The following is a 19244-nucleotide window of genomic DNA, read 5'->3' as shown; positions in this document are numbered from 1 at the left end:
CCATGGACTCTCTACACTTCTTGCTGCCTTGGTAAAGCAGCCAATATAGTCAAAGACCCCACCCACCCCAGACATTCTCTCTTTTCCACCCCCCCCTCCCCCCATCCCCACATACATGGGGCAAAGGATGCAAAATCTTGAAAGTATATACCACCAGGCTCAAAGATGGCTTCTGTCCTGCTGTTATAAGGCTATTGAATGGTCTCCTAGTATGGTAAAATGGACTCTTGACCTCCCAATCTACTTTGTTATGACCTTGCATGTTATGGTCTGCCTGCACTACACTTTCTCTGTAGCTGTTGCACTTCATTCTACATTCTGTTATTGTTTTACTTGTACTACCTCGATGCACTATGTAACAAATTGATCAGCATGAACGGTATGCTGTTCATGTACCTCAGTACATGTGACAATTAAATTAATTCTTAAAGGCTGGCCCTCCAGTGGGCTCTCTGACCTAGGTGGGTGAGGATGCCTGATGGATCATCATTATCCCTCCATTTGGGTGTTGGCTGATGGAATTGGCAATGATGGGACCTACTCCAAGGATCTTGAGCAGCTAATCCCACTTGGCATCAGTGGTTCCCTGTACCTCCTAGGCAGGCTAGATTGTCTTCAGGACCAAAGATTGGCATGGGAGGTTCCTGCCTTGCGTGAATTCCTGACTTCTCTCTTCCAGTTGGTGCTGTTCGCAGGGAAGCTGAACACCATCGCTGGGATCGTCACCATCTTCTTCCTGATGGCCTATGCTGCTGTTGACCTGGCTTGCTTATCCCTGGAATGGGCCTCTGCTCCCAACTTCAGGTAGCTTTCTCCTTGTCAAGGTGATTCCTGGAGTGCATGGGGCCATGTATGTATGGAGGGAGGTTGAGTAACATGGGTAGATACTCATTGGTGTTTAGACTGGGAATGTGATCTTCTGGAAACCTAGTTCTCAGTAGGGGATAGACAGTGGATGCAGAGATGATGGGGAATTGTGGGGGTATCTAGAACCAGAGGACACTTTCAATCCAAGGGGTCACCAGTTGAGGTTGAGATGTGGAGGAAGTTCTGAGGATTGTGACTCTATGGAATTCTCTATCCCAGGCAATCTTTAAATGTGGAGATTGACAGACATCTGAACTACAAAAGTGGCAGTGGGTGCAGGGAGACTAGGGAAGAGAAAGGAAGCATTGTTGGGCTAAGATTGGATCTGTTGTCTTGCTGAATGGCAGAGCAGGAGTGAGCTAAATGTCTCCCTGTACATTTCTAGGAACTGTAGTAGTGTGGGGTGGGTTGCTGCAACTCAACTTAGTGGCGCAGCACACTCCTGTTGTGAGGTTTCAGTTGAGAGGAAGGGCTTTCTGCACTGGCGAGAGGGTTAATAACCAGAGCCTGTGGGTTTTGACCAAGTTGGCCAAAAGGGGAAACTAAACGAGCCTGAGACGGGTGCAGGCGGTGTCAGTGACAATTTCTGCTGGGAATGAGCAAGTGGTTATATTATTGGATCAGCATCAAACAATCTGGGCCATTGATCTATAGACTGAAGTTCGAATCCCACAAAGGGATCTGGAGAATTCGATTACTGGGAACAAAAATAGTGTCTGTGAAACTCTAGGAGAATTGTCACCCTTGCCAAGTATTGCCTGCATAATGTCGATGTGGTTGACTTTAACTGTGCTCTGAAATGGCCTGCTTCTCAGGTTAGGAAGAGCTGCCAGAGGAAGTGGTAGAGTGGGTACAATTCCAACATTTAAAAGACATTTTAAACTGGTTCACAGGTAGGAAAGGTTTAAAGGGATAAGGGCCACATGCAGGCAAATGGGACTAGCTCAGGTAGGCAACCTGGTCAGCATGGATGAGTTGGGCCGAAGGGCCTGCTTCCATGCTGTATAACTAAGATTATTATGGGGTGGGCAATAAACATTGGATTTGCTTGTGAATAATTCTTTTTTTTTTAACAAAAAACTTTTGGCAAGGAGAAACTTGCAGAGCTATTGGGGAAGTGGATTGGATTACCCTTTCAGACCTGTGCAATAGGCCAAATGGCCTTGCATTTTGAGATCTGATGCTTGTTTGGTCAGGAGACTTTTCATTTAAAGACTTTTGAGTGGGAGTTAGTGGAAGATGCAAGGAGGGGACGTGAATCCCTGTGATCTGGAACTTGTGGCCTCCAAGAGTGTAAGGTGAATCATTGGGAGATTAAGATGGGAATTTGTGTGCCTGAGAGGGAACAATTTGTGGGGCTGAGGGGAAAGAACAGAGGAATGGGATGGATGGGGTTTTCTCTACGGGGGGTTGAGGTCTGCTCAATGGCAGCTACATATGTAACAATTGGACTATTCCATTGATTTCTCCTGAGCAGTTATTTCTAAACGTGTGCTGTGCCACTGGGGTATCTCCAAGGGTGGGGAGAGAAAGAGGGGAAGGAGGGAGCACCCCATTGCCCCAACGTTAAACCAATGTGGTCAAGTTTAGGTCTATGGTCTGTTTCTGCCTGGAGAGGTGGGGAGGGGGGGTGGAATCTTGGGGTGGAGGGCAAGGCTCCCACTCCAGTTCCATTGGGTCTGATGTAACCTGGGGCCAAAAGTGGGACCCTGTCAAGGGTGGGGCAGGGGGTGGTGAGGTAGTTAGGAGAGGGTGTACTCTTCCCACTGGGCTTGTTCCAGATTCTGTTCTTTGGAATATTGGGAGTTTTGAGGGTTATATTTTCCTAGGAAGGTCTGAGAACATTCCTCCCTCCACCAGGTAACCTCTTGCTGTGACTCTGCTCAGTAACATCTGGACTGTGACTGTGGTTTGCCCATCCAAGCCAGCCACTGGCTTGGGTGGATGCTGATGTTGCTTCACTTGTCCTGCCAGTGGGTTTGGAAGATGTGGTGGAGACTGGAACGACACTCATCCTGTTCCCAGCTACACTCCACCCACATAACCAAGGACCTCCTGCAACAGTCCATGTTCCCGGATAGTCTTTACCTTCGTCTTTCTCTGTCCCTCCTAGGCCGACCTTTCAGCTCTTCAGTTGGCACACGTGTTTGCTGGGGATCATTGGTTGCTTGGTGATGATGTTCCTGATCAATCCGGTCTATGCCTCCTGTGGGATTGTCCTGATGCTGATCCTGCTGGTGGTCATCCATTACCGGTCTCCCACCAGCAGTTGGGGCTACATCAGCCAAGCCCTCATATTTCACCAGGTAAGTCCTGATCTGCCCAGGGTAAATCCTTCAGGCAAGGTGCAAACACCAGCCCTGTGGGTGGGCATGAATCCCCCCAATTAGGGAGCCTGGTCTCCATGTAAATGGTAAATTGGTTTATTGTCACCTACTGAGGTCATAGTCATGTACAGCATGGCCCAACTCGTCCATGCCAACTGTTGCTCAGCAAGTTCGTCCCATCTGGCCTGCATTTGGCCCAGGAGAGTAAACATCTCCTATCTGTGTACTTATCTAGATGGCTTTTAAATGTTGCTAATGTGCCCGCCTCAACCACTATTTCTGGCAGCTCATTCCAAATACACACCACCCTTTGCATGAAGAAGCTGCCCCTGATCTTAAACCTATTCCCTCTTGTTTTAGCACCCCTTCCCTGGGGGAAGAAGATTCTATGCACTTTCACCCTGTCTATGCCCCTCATGATCTTATATACCTCTATCAGGTCACCCTGCAATCTCCTACGTTCCAGGGAATAAAGTCCTGGTCTACGCAACCTCTTCTTGTAACTCAGGCCCCCAAGTCCAGGCAATATCCTGGTATATCTTTTCAGTGGAAAAACTTTGTTTTGCGCGCTATTCATACAGAGCACTTCATCACACCCGTACAATAGAAAACCAATAACAGAATGCAGAATATAGTGTTACAGAGGGTGCAGTGCGTGTGGACAATAAGGTGCAAGGGCCATGATGAGGTAGATTATGAGTTCAAGAGTCCATCTTGTTGTACTAGAGGTCCATACAATAGTCTTGTAATAGCAGGAGTGAAATCCTGAAATTTTGTGGTGCCAATCAAAAAAAGAATGCTGGGAGCACCCAGCAGATCAGGCAGCATCTGTGGGAAGAGAAACAGCCAACAGTTTGGGTTAAAGCCCTTTGTCAGTACAGACTGGTGAAAACAGCAAGTTGCAGAGTGGGTGGGGGAGTGGATAAGATGAGGAAATATGTGATTGGGTGGGGTGCAGAGGGTGACTGTGCCTCAGTGTCACTATAGCAGGGCTGTGGGCTATGCAAAGCAGATGTGCTAATGGAGAGAGGAGAAAATGGAGCCAATGTCACAGATGCTACAGAAATGACTGGTTCTGATGCAGACAAAACAAGCTACCCAAAGCTGGAGAGTTTGATATTAGTAACACTTCAGACAGAAACATAATCTCCCCCAACTGCCCCATTAAGACATCTGACCTGGCCTCGCCCAATCACATATTCCTGTTTTGTCCATTCCTTTCATCTACATTCTCTGCAACTTAACTCTTTACCAGTTCTGACATTAACTCTTTCAGCAATGCTGATATTGTTTCCAATACTTTGATTTATGTGGTCACTTTTGTTTTGGATTCTATGAAATGTCGTGTGCACAGCAAGGTCGCACCATGATCCTTGGTTGGGGGATGAGTATTTGCTAGGTCACCAGCAAAGACTAGCTGGTGCTCTTCCCACCCACTAAGGTAGACCGAGCCTCTTCAGTGGAGTGACTGCACTTCAGTGCAGTGGGTGTGCCAGCCTTGGTCTTGTGCCCAGACCTCGAGTTGGGTCTGGAACCCTGGCTCCCCTGGGCTAATTATCTGTCTAGGTGTTAACTTATCCTCCAATATGATAGATGAGAGTAATCTCCGAAGATGGTAATGCTGAGCTGGTGAGGATTAAACGTGTTCTCTTACATGTGGTGCCTTTTCCAGGTAAGGAAGTACCTGTTGCTGCTAGATGTCCGGAAGGAGCACGTCAAATTCTGGAGGCCCCAGATCTTGCTCATGGTGGCCAATCCACGCACGAGTGCCCAGCTCATCACCTTCATCAATGACTTGAAGAAAGGGGGCCTATTTGTGCTGGGTCATGTGGAGATTGGAGACCTCGGTAAGTAGGCTGCTTGTTGTGGGGAAGGGTGGAGCATGCAAGGCCAGCTCTACACTTCCCCCTCACTCCCCTTCATTTCCCTTTGGCATCCTAGCAACTAGGCACACTTGACTCCCGGTAAATGAAGGCTGAAGTACAAGGTCCTAAACTGGGAACGCAAGGGGAAGCAGTCTTTCTTCTACTTGACTCTAGGAAGTTGAATGAACAATGTATTGACAGCAAGCTCCCATAAACAATGCTGATTATGACTGTGTAATATGTCGTAGTGACTTTGAGGGCATGACCACCACCAGCCCCCCACCCCCCCAACTCTGAAATAACAGGAAAGTGCACGGGCCATGGGTCTAGTATCTCCCAAAGAATGGCACACCCACCATGACAGTGGAAGTGGCAGCCCAGATTTATGTGCTTGGTTCTGGAGAATTTAAGCAAAGGAAAATAAGTGGGTGTTTGGGAATGTTCTTGGAGCTGAATGGAGCCCACGATGTCATAAGAAGCAGTGGACTGTAGTGTCAAAACAGACTCTAAATGTTGTTCCATCTGAGTCCTACCTTCCCAAGCAGGCTTGGTTCTGGTTCTCAGCCTGCTGTTGGTAATCTCAATGTGAATGGTATAAACCCTACTCTTAATCAGGTAGTGGGATTCTTAAATGAAGAGTCAGGGAGGCTACTAGACTTGAATGTCTCCCAAGCACCATTTTCAACTGTTTTTGGTGCCTGCTTGATTCTGGTATTTTCTGTTGCCGGTAACTGCATGTGGTCAATGTTTTGAGTGACCTACTAAGAGTCTGGGGGTGAATGGCAAAAGGGGTTTTGTCTTCCAAAACAGTAAGAGTGAATTCTGTTTAGTTTCAGTTTTATTCTTAAAGGATTGGTAGGTCAGGCAGTATCTGTGCAGTTGTGTCCTGGATGTGAAACATTGACGGTTGAATGGTTTGAGTGACAATACAGTTCCTATGGTCTGTTCCACTCACCAATATCACTGCAGCAGAAAACCTGCAGTAACTCCACTTTCCTGTGATTCTGACCACATCGCAAGTAACCTGCTAGCTGCTATCTATCAACCTTGGATGACCCAAGATCACCGGCACCCTTCCACTGACTAGCCCAAGATGACCCAGTGATAGCCTCGTCAAAAACTGCCAGTGCTAGAATCTGAAACAAAGCAATGCTGGAGGAAAAACTCACCAAGTAGGGCAGCATCTGTGGAAAGAAATGGTTAAAGATTTGGGGTCGGGAGCCCTTCCTCAGAACTGGGGGAAGGGTGGAGTGGTTACAAGTGAGGAAGGGTCACTGACCCCAAAACATGAAATGGTTTCTCTTTCCACAGGTACTACTCGACTAGCCGAGTTCTAACATTCTTGTTATTGGTGAAACCTAATTGTCCAAAGTGATGCCATGCACACTCTTGGAACAGTCTCCCATTTCCCAGAAGATCTAAGACAAAGGTATGGATTAGAAATGTTTTTGGGTTGTCCTGCTGCTGGAGCAGTGACATTGGACTCTTGGTAACACAGCTAGCTTTCCTCCTTGAGTTGAAGCGCAATTTGCATTGATCCTGTCCTACTGTGTGTTGCCCCAGATTGTGCAGTAACAGTAGAGTTGATGCTCCCTCTGGTTTCTTTCAGACACCCTGCCATCTGACCCCATCCACCCTCAGTACAACTTCTGGCTCAGCCTCGTGGACAAGTTGAATGTAAAGGCCTTTGTGGATCTGACACTCTCACCCTCTGTGCGTCAGGGGGTGCAGCACCTGCTGAGAATAACCGGACTTGGTAAGGATGGGACAGGCAAGACATGCCTGTGGGTCACCTAAATTGCAGCCTTAATATTGTGGTCACCACCTTTTCATATCACGGTGGAGATGGCGTTGAAGAGATTTACCAGCAAAACCTGAGGAAAGATTAGATAGGCTGGGATTGTTTTGGAACAGAATGGCTGAGATGTAACTGAGATATGGCCCAGATAGTAAATGGGAAAGACCTCTTTCCTTAAGCAGAAGTATCCAAAAACAAATTCCAAGTGGAAGATTGGAGAGGAGATAAAGGAAAATATTTTCAACTAGAGAATGCTGGGATTCTGGAATTCACTGCCTGCAAGGCAGAAACCCTCCCCACAACTAAGTGGTATTTGGGTGTGTTCTTGAAGAGCTGTGACCTGCAGGGCTATAAACCCAGCCCTGGGCAGTGGGACTGAAACACAGCTAGAAATTTTGAAATAAAGTCAGGATGCTGAGAATACTCAGCAGGCCAGGCAGCATCTGTTTTAGGTTTCTCTTTATTGTTAACCATTCCTGTCTGCTCAGATGCTGCCTGACCTGAGTATTGGTTGCTTTTTGACAGGAGCATAGTGGTCTCCAGTCTCAAAATCTCTGATTCTGTGGCTGAAATTCTGCAGGAGACAGCTATAAAAGGGAGACTGGGAGGGAATTTTGCAAACTAAAGGAATAGGTGGAATTAGAAGTGTCTGGGGTAGAAACCCTTAGATCTGGAGGGCAAGAAGCAGTGAAATTTGGAGCTACTGAATGAGGCAATGTTGGTGTGAAGAAGGGAAGCAGAATTTGCAGAGGTGGAAACCAGCTGAGGTGTTTGCATATTTTGTTTTAAACCCTGACCTGAAGAGGCTACTTGGGGCAAGTTATAGAGTATTAGATGAGGCAGGTGGAGAGTGATGGGCAAGATGATGGCCTTCAATGTGGCCATCCTTCACCTTGACAACACCCCTGACCTAGAACTGGTGATGCTTATAATTTAAATGGTGCTACATTTCTTATTGCTGGAGTCCCGGGAGGGGGAGGGGAAAAATTGGATGCAAGGAAAATGGAGGATTATGGTCTGTGTACGAGGGAAGGGTTAGATTGATCATGGAGTAGGTTTATGTAGGTCGGCACAACATTGTGGGCCAAAGGGCCTGTACTGTTCTATGTACCATTTAAAAATGAGCTTTGGGACTGAGACTTGGGATGGTGTGTGGGTTGGACTGTGGATCCACTAATCAGTTGAACTCTTTTTTTTCCCTCCAGGTGGGATGAAGCCCAACACTCTGGTCCTTGGGTTCTATGACCACTGTGTGCCTGATGACTACTTCCTGTGCGACCCAGCCTTCCAAGATACCAAGGAGAATGACCACTTTGGCGTGGACATTGCCTCCCTGCAGGCTCACTTCCCACCTGTACGTGGCAGCGAGACCAGCAAGAGCCTGACGGAGGTGGAGTACGTTGCCATCATCTCGGACGCCCTCAAGATGCAGAAGAACATCTGCCTGGCCCGCTATTTCTTCACCATGAATAAGAAGGACCTGTTCGCCAAGAAGAGGTCGGAAAGAGTGTCCATCGACGTTTGGCCCCTCAATCTCCTGACGCCCGATAGCACCAACTACGTAGACGTCTGCAGCCTCTTCCTGCTGCAGATGGCTTGCGTCCTGACCATGGTGGCCTCGTGGAAGGGGGCGCGTCTCCGCATCTTCCTCTGCATCGAGTCGGGTGATGAGAGTTGGGTCAAGAAGGAGGAGAAGCTCCGGGAGCTCCTGGACAAGCTGCGCATCAAGGCCACCATCAAGATTGTCACTTGGGATGGGGTGGTGGCCCTCCACTGGCGCCAGCAGCTCTCCAGCGAGGAGCAGGAGGAGGCCTCGCGCACCGGCCGAGACTCGGCCCTCGTCTCCGATGACTACCTCCGGGCTGCCAACCGCATGGTGCTGGAGCAGGGCTTCCACACAGCTGTGCGGTTCCTCTACCTACCCCGGCCCCCTGCCGACACCTCCCGCTCCCAGCGTTACCTGCAGCAGTTGGACATCCTGACTGAAGACCTGGGGCCAACACTTCTGATCCACGGACTCACTCCAGTCACATGCACTGACCTGTAGAGCAAACTTGAGGGGGGGTTTAAATGGGAAAGGATTTGCCAAAGTGGGGCACACAAACTACTTGAACACTGGCAGCGTTTCCCAAAACCAATGTGCATTGCAGAGACACATCTTAGACATTTAAAATGAGTGCTTGCATTTACTATTATTTATATTTAAAGAATTTGGACAACATTGTGTAACTTGCATTTAAAAGGGTCTTTTGGAGGGTGGGTGGTTCTAACTTATTAAAATGGTTATGTAATGTTTCTCCTGTGTTAAATTCCTTTTCAGCCAAGCTCTGCAGGTCAAGAGACCTTGTTGCAAATAGCCTCGTGTTGGCTGATGAGCAATACAGGATGTATTCCATAACCCCTGGGCAATTCCTTATTACCCCTTCCTAGTGGCTTCACTGGCCCTGTACCAGTACTGATGGGGGGGCCTGTCCAAAATGGAAATGCAAAACGCTGGAAATGCTCAGCAAGTCAGGCAGCATCTCTAGAACTTCTGCTTGAAGCTCTCCATTAGAATTGGTGTTTTCTCTTTAGATTTTCCTACTTGGCCCAAAGATGTTGGGAAGAAACCAGAGCACCCGTTTGGGGGGAGGGGGAGGAAAGAGAACCCTATAAGTTCTTACAGGGAGAACATATAAACACTACTTCGGAGGTTGGGATCGAACCTGATGGATCTGTGAGGTGGTGGTAGCAGCAGCACTACCTGCTGTGCCATCTGACTTGCTGAGTATTTCCTGCAATTTGTTTTTCAATTGAGAAAAGTTCTCCAAACTGGGTGTCGTAGGAACATGTGCCACTTGAAGTGCCGTGAGCCTTTTGTGGGTGATCTATGACCAAGTCGGATATTGAGCCCTTGTAGATTGGAAGCTGCCTCTGTGTTGGCAGAACCTTAACTTCAGAGGATGGTAGCCTGGTGTGAAGGAGATGGGTCAATTGCTATACAATTTTGCCCATTGAATGTGGGGTTTGCAGGAAATGAACTACCGGAGGGAGAGTGATATTTGGAAATCTATCTTGTGCCTCTTCAGATGGTCTTCTGAGGTAAGGAATTATTGAAAGGATGGGAGAGCCAGTTGGTTTTGCTCATCTAATGGATGGCATCTGAACTGGGCCACTAGTGATAAATGGTCTTCTATCTGAAACATTAACCTTCTGTCTTGTCTCCACAGATGCTACCTACCCTGCTGAGTATTTATATTATTTACTGATATCCAGTGTGTGATATTTTGTTATTGGTTCATGCTATGATGTCATAATTTTTTCCCTCACACAGGGTTCTGGGTTGCTGACCACAAACTGGATGACCACAGTACACAGTGCCATGACTGATGGAGACCTTTCTCTGATGCTGTATCCTCTACACAAGCACCAACACCCTCATTGGATCAGTGTCAAAGCTGTGCAAAGGACTCCTGTAGCGGTGTCCCTCAGTCGGATAAGTGTAGAAGATCTGACCTGCCAAATCCCTTGGGTAAGGTGGCTATTGTGCTGTAGAAGATTTGAATTTCACCCCCTGATCACCACTGTCTGCTCCCCTGCCACTAAGACCATGTTAGTTTACGCATTACCTGTACTCCTTGGGCTCAAGCCAAAATGGGAAATAATTTCCAGGTCCACTGAGGTAGGTGGCTCTGTAGATGAACAAGCAGTGGGAATCCCCACCACCCTTGTCCTGATTTAGTGAGTGGAGTACTGGGGAAATTTATTGGCCTAGATTGAACCCCACTGTCTGTGGAAGTGTGCCAGCTGACAGCAAAAACATCAGCTGCGAGAGGAGCTCAGCAGGTCAGGCAGCATCTGTGGAGGGGAAATGGACAGATATTTTTGGGTTGAAACCCTTCATCTGGACTCCAAGAGAGCACCTCTACAGTTTGGCACCCAACCTTGGATTGTCAGCCTGACGATGGCCTTGTCTCTGGAGTGGGGCTTGCCCCTACTACCTTGAGCAGTAGCTCACTCCCAATGCCCCTCAACTCAAGGTTAGGAAGAAACATGCCCCCACCTTTGCCCATAATGGTGTGAATCTCTAATTTACAATAGAAATGTTAACAGCCTGTAGATAAAATCTTCCATAAGTTGCAGACTTGCCCTCTAAATCTTCTTGCCCACTCTTTGGAACAACTGCATTTGCAAAACTTGGTGTTAATGAGAGGAGGTTGTTAGCTAGTATTTGGTGGGGCAAATGTTCAGAGATGACTGACATGCATTTGTCGTCTTGTATTACACTGGCTTCCTCCCTCTGCCCCCACCTTGCAGTTTTCCAAATGGCATCCAAACCCAGACTCTCCGCCAACTGCTTGCTCACCTTCTCGGCACTTGCTCTACATTGGCCCTGAGTCCAGCAATTTTAAAATCCTTTTGTTTTCAGTCTTGACTCTCTGCGCAAATCTGTCTTGCAAATTGAGAGCTTTCTATTCCTTGTAATCCATCCTAGATTTGGCTGTGCTGTCTGCTTGGAATTTAAATGTCCATCCTAAATTTGGTGGAGTCATAGAACATTATCTAAGGACATAAACCAGCTGGAAAGTTGGGTGGAGTGGTGGCAGCTGGAACTTAATCCTGACAAGTGTGAGGTAATGCACAATGGGAAGTCAAATTCTGGCAAACAAATGACAGGGACCTTGGTGCTGATATAGAGATACATTGGGGTGCAAGTCTATAACTCCTGGAAAGTGATGACGTGTGGATAGGTTAGTGGAAAAAGACTTTGTGAAAGAAATTTGGTACGCTTGCCTTCATAGGCTGAGGCATTGAGTATGAGTTGAGATGTTGTGTTGCATTTGTGCAAAACATTTGGTCAGACTGCATTCATATACAAAATGCTGGAGAAACTCAGCAGGTCAGGCAGCATCTATGGAGGGAAATAAACAGTCAATGTTTCAGGTTGAGCCCCTTCATCAGGACTCCCATTCAGCGGGATGTTGCCTGAAATGGAGAGCTGTAGTTATGAGAACATAAGAAACAGGAGCAGGAGTAGGCGATCTGGCCCTTAGAGCCTGCCCTGCCATTCAATAAGATCATGGCTGATCTGGCTGTGGACTCGGATCCACCTACCCGCTTCGCCCCCCCCCCCCCCCCCATAACCCTTAATTCCCCTGCTACGCAAAAATCTATTTAACTGTGTCTTAAATAGATTTAATGAGGCAGCCTCAACTGCTTCCCTGGGCAGAGAACTCTACAGGTTCACTACTCTCGGAAAAGCAGTTTCTCCTCATCTCCCTCTTAAATCTATTGCCCTGAATCTTGAGGCTATGTCCCCTAGTTCTAGTTTCACCTATTAGTGGCCTCAAAAGCCAGAATATCCTTCAGTAAGGAGACCAGAACTGCACGCAGTACTCCAGGTGCAGCCTCACCAGTACCCTGTACAGTTGCAGCATAACCTCCCTGCTCTTAAATTCAGTCCCTCTAACAACGAAGGCCAACATTCCATTTGCCTTCTTAATAACCTGTTGCACCTGCAAACCAACCTTCTGCAATTCATGCAGAAGCCCTCCCATCCCTCTGCACAACAGCATGCAGCAATCTTTCACCATTCAAATAATAATCTGATCTTCTAATTTTCCTTCTGAAGTGGATGACCTTGCATTTACCAACATTGTACTCTATCTGCCAGACCCTTGCCCACTCACTGAACCTATCTATATCTCTCTGCAGACTCTCCGCACCCTCTGCACAATTTGCTTTTCCACTCGGAGTGGAAAATTGAGTGGATAGGCAGGGTTTATTCTCACTGAGAGGTAACTTTAGAGGTTTGTAAAATATATCAGGGGCATTGATAATCTTTAGCCCAGGGCAAGGTAGTCGAAAGTTGAAGGTGATGGGGGGGAAATTAAAGGACATCTGAGGGGCAGATTTTTCATACAGGGTGGTGATTATCTGAAATGAGGAGGTGGAGGCAGATAGTTATAACAGTTAAAAGGAGTTTGGTCAATTACTTGGATAGGAAAGGAATGCAGGCAAATGTGATTAGTGTAGGTAGGCATCATCGTCGGCGTGGATGAGGTGGGTTGAAGGGATTTGTTTCTGTATTGTGTGATTCTATGAAGTGTCTCTGCCTCTTCACAATGCCTGTGTGCAATCTTTCCCTCCATGCAAGTTGGCAGTATGTCAATGTTTCTTGATACTCCAGTGAAGAACCTTTGGGGAATTTTGCAATGTCAAAGGTGAGTTGAATTTGTACCAACAAGCCAGTTGATGGAGCAAACAGATCTGCAGAATGTAACCTCCTCAAAAACATTGGATAATATCCAGGAAGGTTCCTGTTTTACTTAAAATCTCCTGCTAATGCTCTAACAAGCTAACATCCAGAAAGTGATGTCAACACTCAAATTCCTAAATATTAACCCAGAACATGAGTCACTTTTTGGAAAAAAGGGTGCTAATATTTTTGGTGTATTTAATGTTAGCAATGTCAGTTGCCATGACCATTGAAGCCACCCTTGTAATACTGCTTCTTGAAGACGGAAAACATTTGCAAGGCCATTCAGCCCCTTGTGTCTATATTGACATTCACTGTGATCATGGCTGAACCATGATCTTTACTGCATTATTCCCTACAACATGACCATGTAGTCTGTCCAGTATGCTACTTGGCAGAGCATTCCCACTTTACCCCACTGGGTGTCATCAATAGCCTCTGCTTCTCTCGGCACCCACCTACACACTAGGAGCAATTTACATAACCAGTTAACTACCTACCAGCATCTCTGGGCTGCAGAAGGGAACCAGAGCATTCAGGGGAAACCAACATCTCGGAACACAGACTCTGCAATAGGTGGCACTGGGTCCCTGGAGCTGTCAGGCAGCAGCACTACCTGCACTACTACATTCATTATCAATTCTCAACTGCAAAAAATATTAGCTGAAAGCTGGGAATTTAAGACCTGAGTGGCAGTGTTCCATATTTCCAGTCTTGTAAATTCCAAAGGTTTCCTGAACACACTCTAGCCCAGTCTTTGGTATCTATTACATTGTGGCTCATGTAATATTGGATAAGTATTCCTCAAATGTAGCATACAGTTGCAGAATGTGTGTGCAGAACAGAACCAGTTTGCATTGTGTGGAACTAAGGCAAAGTAAGTAGGCTGCCTCTCCGCAGAGGTTTAATTTTAAGTGCATTTTCCACTTAGTAATACTGAATCATGCTAGTTAATGAAGTTGGACTCCTGAAGGCCCATACCCACTGTAGGCACGATCCATCATCTTCCAGTACCTTTCTGAGATATCAAGGCCAAGTCTTCGAATTTTGACTTGTAACTAACAATTAACACAGAATCAACTTGCTCTGTTCAGAAGTACAAATTATTATAGCACCTTCTGTAGGTAGGTGCTTCCTACCTACATTCCTGAAAGCTCTGGTTCTAATTAGTCACGTACCCCACCTTCCCCAGAGTTTGTGGTCTGCTTGCCCAATGGGAACTGTTGTCCTCTATCCATTATTCCTTGATTTTTGGAAGGTGGTCCTGGTTGGGTAATCTATAATCCAGCTACTGATGGACTTCACAAGGTTGACTTGTGCTGTAATCCAGATGACATTCCAGTAGTGGCAGTGCTTTTAAAACTCTGTGCTAGCACAGGAGCCTATTCCAATTGCTTGTGCCAGGATCACAGCTTGATACATCTCTACCCTTTCCCAGTGCTGTACCATTTCCCTTAATGTCCAGAAATCTGTCCATTGGTTTTGAATTTAAATGACTAAACCTCCACAGCCCTGCCAGGGTACAGAATGCTGGAGATTCACCACACTCTGAAGAAATTTCTCTTCACGGTCTAAAACTACTTCCCTGTCTATTCTCAAATGAGGCAAGGTAACAGAAATAAAATTTAAAGGGTCTGATAGGGGAAAATATTTTTCTTGCAAAGACCTCTTGTCATTCTAAAACTCAAGTATACAATCTCAGTCTCTCCTTGTACAGCAAATCTGCTATCTCCAGAACCAGTCCAACAAACCTTCAATGCATTGCTAGCCAGTACATTAGTCAGGGATACAGCACAGAACCAGGCCCTTCAGCCCACCATGTCCAGTCAACCATCTAGTTCCCATCTTTACTAATCCCACTTGGTCTTTGGCCTTTCATTGCTGTACAAATAGTCTGCTGTTTATATAATGACAACTTGGTTAGTTCGTTGCGTGCTTTAGATCATAAACCAGAATAAGGTGTTATGTTAACGTAATTCATTCTCTCCAACTTCATGCATTTCCTCTATGCAACAATAGATGGTGCTGTTGCAATCTCCTAAAGCCTAGTTGCCTCATGGAATAATGCACAGGAAGAGCCCATTTGCCCCACCATACCTCTCCTTCAAAATATCAAGGTAGCTTAACCATAGAGCTGGACTAAACATGGGGCAGAGAAAAACTTCCACATGCAGGGTGGTGGAATTTGGAAGCACTAGGCCTGAGCAGTGATGACCCCAGTACAGCAGGCTTAGCCCAATCCCATGTTCTTATCTGCCACTGTTACAAAAGTGCAAAAACCCAGTATCGTCTCAGTACAGCTCAAAGGAGCCAGCTGTTATTCTTTTTGAGAGTAAATGGTATAAGTTTTTAAGGCCATGCAGTTTGCACAAGTAGATTGTTTTTGGGGGGGGAAAAAAAATCATTTTTTTGGGGGGGGGGGGGGAGGAACCTGCACACTGCAGCACAGTTATAAGAAAACAGTGGCTGATTTCTGCACAGTGAGATCCCACAAGTGCGAAGTTGACTTAGAAGAATGGGACACCTGCACCTAATGCTCAGTTCAGCCTGTCATCTACTAAATGGCCCCTCTAGTTGAGCAAGGGTTCAGTTCTCAAGCTGTGGAGGGGAGGTGGGACCATGGCCTTCTGATTTGGGATAGGTGCTGCTGTTATTGGCTGAGGGGGTGGAGACCACTTGGTCCTGTGTAATCCCTACCCCTGTGCCAGAATAACTGGCAGCTTGTTGCCTTGATTGGCACGTGAGTGAATGACCGGTCAGGGCACAAGGATGGTGGGAGTGGGAGTGGGGTGGGTCTGCTGGAGCCTGGACCAGGTAGGTCAGAAGATCTCCACTAACAAAGTACGTAACAGGTAACATACAAATGAAGATAGTTCTGGCTGGAATAAGCTGCGTTGGTCCAAGTACCCTGCCCCACTCCACCCAGTGACCACACACCCCTGCATAATCTCTGAGCATCATGGTCCCATTTGGGCTTTAACCTTCATCCTTGCCCTGGTGTCAAGCTGGGTAAAGGCCAGGGGTGGGGTGGGAGCCTCCATCTACCTCCACTGTGGTCCAGGTATTCCTGCTATGGAGAAAGCCCTGATCCAAGGAAGATCACCACAGCAGGGAGAGCAGGCATGGAAGTCTATCTACCTTCCCGCACCCCCCCACCCCACTTCCTGAGCAGGGGTGGTCAATAATCTACATATACCCTCAAAAGAATTAAAGTTGAGGACTGTTAACTACCTAATAGTTCTTGTTGAAGCAATTTGCTCATCACGTGTTAAGACCAGGCTGCATTTTTCCACTGAGCACCCACCTTTGAAATTTCATGACATGATTATTTTCATCATCCAATTCCATCTTCCCCCGATGCTACCCCTAACCCAACACACTCTCCCACATCAGAGGGGCAACAGCTTCAACCTCATGCCCCCCTCCCCTCCCCCCCCCCCCCCCCCCCCAAGCCCTTCTTTTGCCCCTTGTGTATACAACAAGCCAGAGGGCGGATATGTTGAGCTAGGTCCCAGCCCCTGGTGGACAGCATTGTTTCCCTCTGCAGCAGGTTGACACTGTGTATGGGAACCCCCATTCTCAGTAGCGTTCCTCTACTGACGGGGTCCAACCCACCCACCCTCCTGTCCCCTTCACTTCTGATCAGAGCGGGCAGTAGGGAGGATGAGGGTGCCATAAATGGCATAGTCACCCCCCCCCCCCCCCCCCCCCCATATCTCTACACCTGAGCCGCCTCCTCCTCCTCCTCCTCTCCCTCCCCCATCTAAATCTACCCCCATGCTGTGGCCTGGATTGGTGCAAAGCTATTCAAGTAAACCTTGACCACTCATTCCCCAACGCGCCATCTAACCCCCCGGCACCTGAAACACAGACCTGGATTCTACTCACTTTTTAAAATTTTTTTTTTGGGGGGGGGCGTGAGGGGAAGGTTTAGGAGAAGGATGAGGGGATGCAATGGAACAGTGGTCCTTTCCACCCTTTTTATTCCCCACCCCCTTTGGTGATGGTCCTGCTTTACTCTCTACCCCGAGGCAGAGGTGGTATAGATGTGGGTGGGGGGAATAAGTGACACCTGTGTGGCCTATATATTGTTTAAAACAAAAAGTTGTGCATAACTTAAAATGACACAGGATAAAGTCAATGACTGCCCCAGGACTGGTATCATTTTGTTCTGGCACCGGGTGCTTATCTCCTCCAGCCCAGAAGAGGGGACACTCCTATTGATACCACATCATTGCAGTTAAAACAGCTGCTGGAATGTATTAAGATGTTAATAACAAGTCAACCTAGTGAAGTCCATCAGTAGCTGGCGTACAGATTACCCCAACCAGAACCACCTTCCAAAAATCAAGGAATAATGGATAGAGGACAACGGTTCCCATTGGACAAGCAGACCACAAACTCTGGGGAAGGTGGGGTACGTGACTAATTAGAACCAGAGCTTTCAGGAATGTAGGTAGGAAGCACCTACCTACAGAAGGTGCTATAATAATTTGTACTTCTGAACAGAGCAAGTTGATTCTGTGTTAATTGTTAGTTACAAGTCAAAATTCGAAGACTTGGCCTTGATATCTCAGAAAGGTACTGGAAGATGATGGATCGTGCCTACAGTGGGTATGGGCCTTCAGGAGTCCAACTTTGATAGTAATACTGAATCATGCTAGTTAATGAGGCTAAGTGGAAAATACACAAAATTAAACCTCTGCGGAGAGGCAGCCTACTTACTTTGCCTTAGTTCCACACAATGCAAACTGGTTCTGTCCTGCACACACATTCTGCAACTGTATGCTACATTTGAGGAATACTTATCCAATATTACATGAGCCACAATGTAATAGATACCAAAGACTGGGCTAGAGAGTGTTCAGGAAACCTTTGGAATTTACAAGAAAGACTGGAAATATGGAATACTGCCACTCAGGTCTTAAATTCCCAGCTTTCAGCTAAATGATGTTAAGGCATGTGGTTGGACTGATGTTCTAATGTCAGCCCCCCCACCCCCACCCCCCGGGCAAGGTTTTGACCCTTTGTCCACGAGACCTAGGGCAGGCTGGAAGCTTCAGCTTTTGGGCTTGGTTCCAGCTAACGGCAAGTTATTCCTTCCAACCCACTGAGGGTGCTCAAAATGTCTTAGCAAATGAGGTGGAGACCTCACCAGGTATCTCACCCCAAGGCTCCCTTGCAGACATGTGCCCTGCTCGAACACCTACTTTGTTCCCACCTTTCTCTTCTCTAGTCCTTGGTCACCTTTTGGGGAAGGCAGGATCTTTGGGGTCAGGAACCCTGCTGACCAAAGTCCCACCAGGGGACACAGATGTCCAGTAGGCAATCTGTGTAGCCAGGCCACATCCACCAGACTCAATGGGGTGTTCACATTACACCTTCCTCTGTCTACTCCAACATCTGGAAGTGTTCAAGCATCTCTTTCCTGGTGAGACCCATACCTGGGCTGTGGTTTTTCCAAGTATCTGTCCCGGACAGCAGGCTGGGTTAACAATGGGCCATCCAGAGAGAATGTCATGGATACTATGCTGCTCAAAAGGTGTGTTGTACAACACTAATCCAGCCCCATCCACTCTCAGAGCCTACTTACCAACTGCTGTGTAGTTTAATGTTGCTTTATATAAAATAACAGTGAACTGAATAAAGTAACATTTAAAAGCACATGACATGTGGAAGCACGTGAACTGCCTTGATACTGGTGCAGATTTCTAAAGTGGCTTTTCCTCATGGTGAATGTTTGACCCTTCCCCCCCCCCCCCCCCCCCCGACATTCCAAACTTTCTTCCCAAAAAAAATCACTACCACCATCCACCCCCCCCCCCTTCCGAAACACAGTCTCACCTCCTCCAGTTCCAGCCACCTCGGCTGATAAAACAGGAATGCCCAACTCCTGTGGGATCTTCCTATGCATTTCTGCAGGCCCGCCAATCACTCAGAGCCAGCAGACAGCGATAAAAAAACAGAGGGGTTGGTGGGGGGGTGTGGAGGTGGCGAGGGTGCATGAAAAGCACCCCTCCCCCTCTCCACCCTTTCGCCCAGGTAACAGATGCCATGTGAAGTCAGACCTAACTCCGGAGGGTGGTGTCCAAAGAGTCAAGAGGCTTCTTCACCATTCTCCCTCCCGCCCCACCCGCAGAGAAAAGAAA

At 47.3% G+C, this 19244-nt stretch overlaps 1 protein-coding gene across 1 annotated transcript in view; it reads left to right on the top strand.

The window, feature by feature from the left end:
* The window catches only part of slc12a9 (solute carrier family 12 member 9), a 43416-nt gene extending 34264 nt beyond the window's left edge, over window positions 1-9152 (top strand). Inside the window, exons 9-13 of the mRNA XM_052044476.1 lie at window positions 680-804; window positions 2981-3173; window positions 4867-5041; window positions 6669-6815; window positions 8063-9152. Coding sequence (XP_051900436.1) covers window positions 680-804; window positions 2981-3173; window positions 4867-5041; window positions 6669-6815; window positions 8063-8904 — 1482 coding nt within the window. The 3' untranslated portion in view covers window positions 8905-9152. The remainder of the gene's footprint in view (window positions 1-679; window positions 805-2980; window positions 3174-4866; window positions 5042-6668; window positions 6816-8062) is intronic.
* The last annotated feature ends 10092 nt before the right edge of the window (window positions 9153-19244 follow it).

This window comes from Pristis pectinata, chromosome 37, assembly GCF_009764475.1.
Source record: "Pristis pectinata isolate sPriPec2 chromosome 37, sPriPec2.1.pri, whole genome shotgun sequence".
Taxonomy (NCBI): Eukaryota; Metazoa; Chordata; class Chondrichthyes; order Rhinopristiformes; family Pristidae; genus Pristis; species Pristis pectinata.
This window is presented reverse-complemented; position numbering and strand designations above follow the sequence as displayed.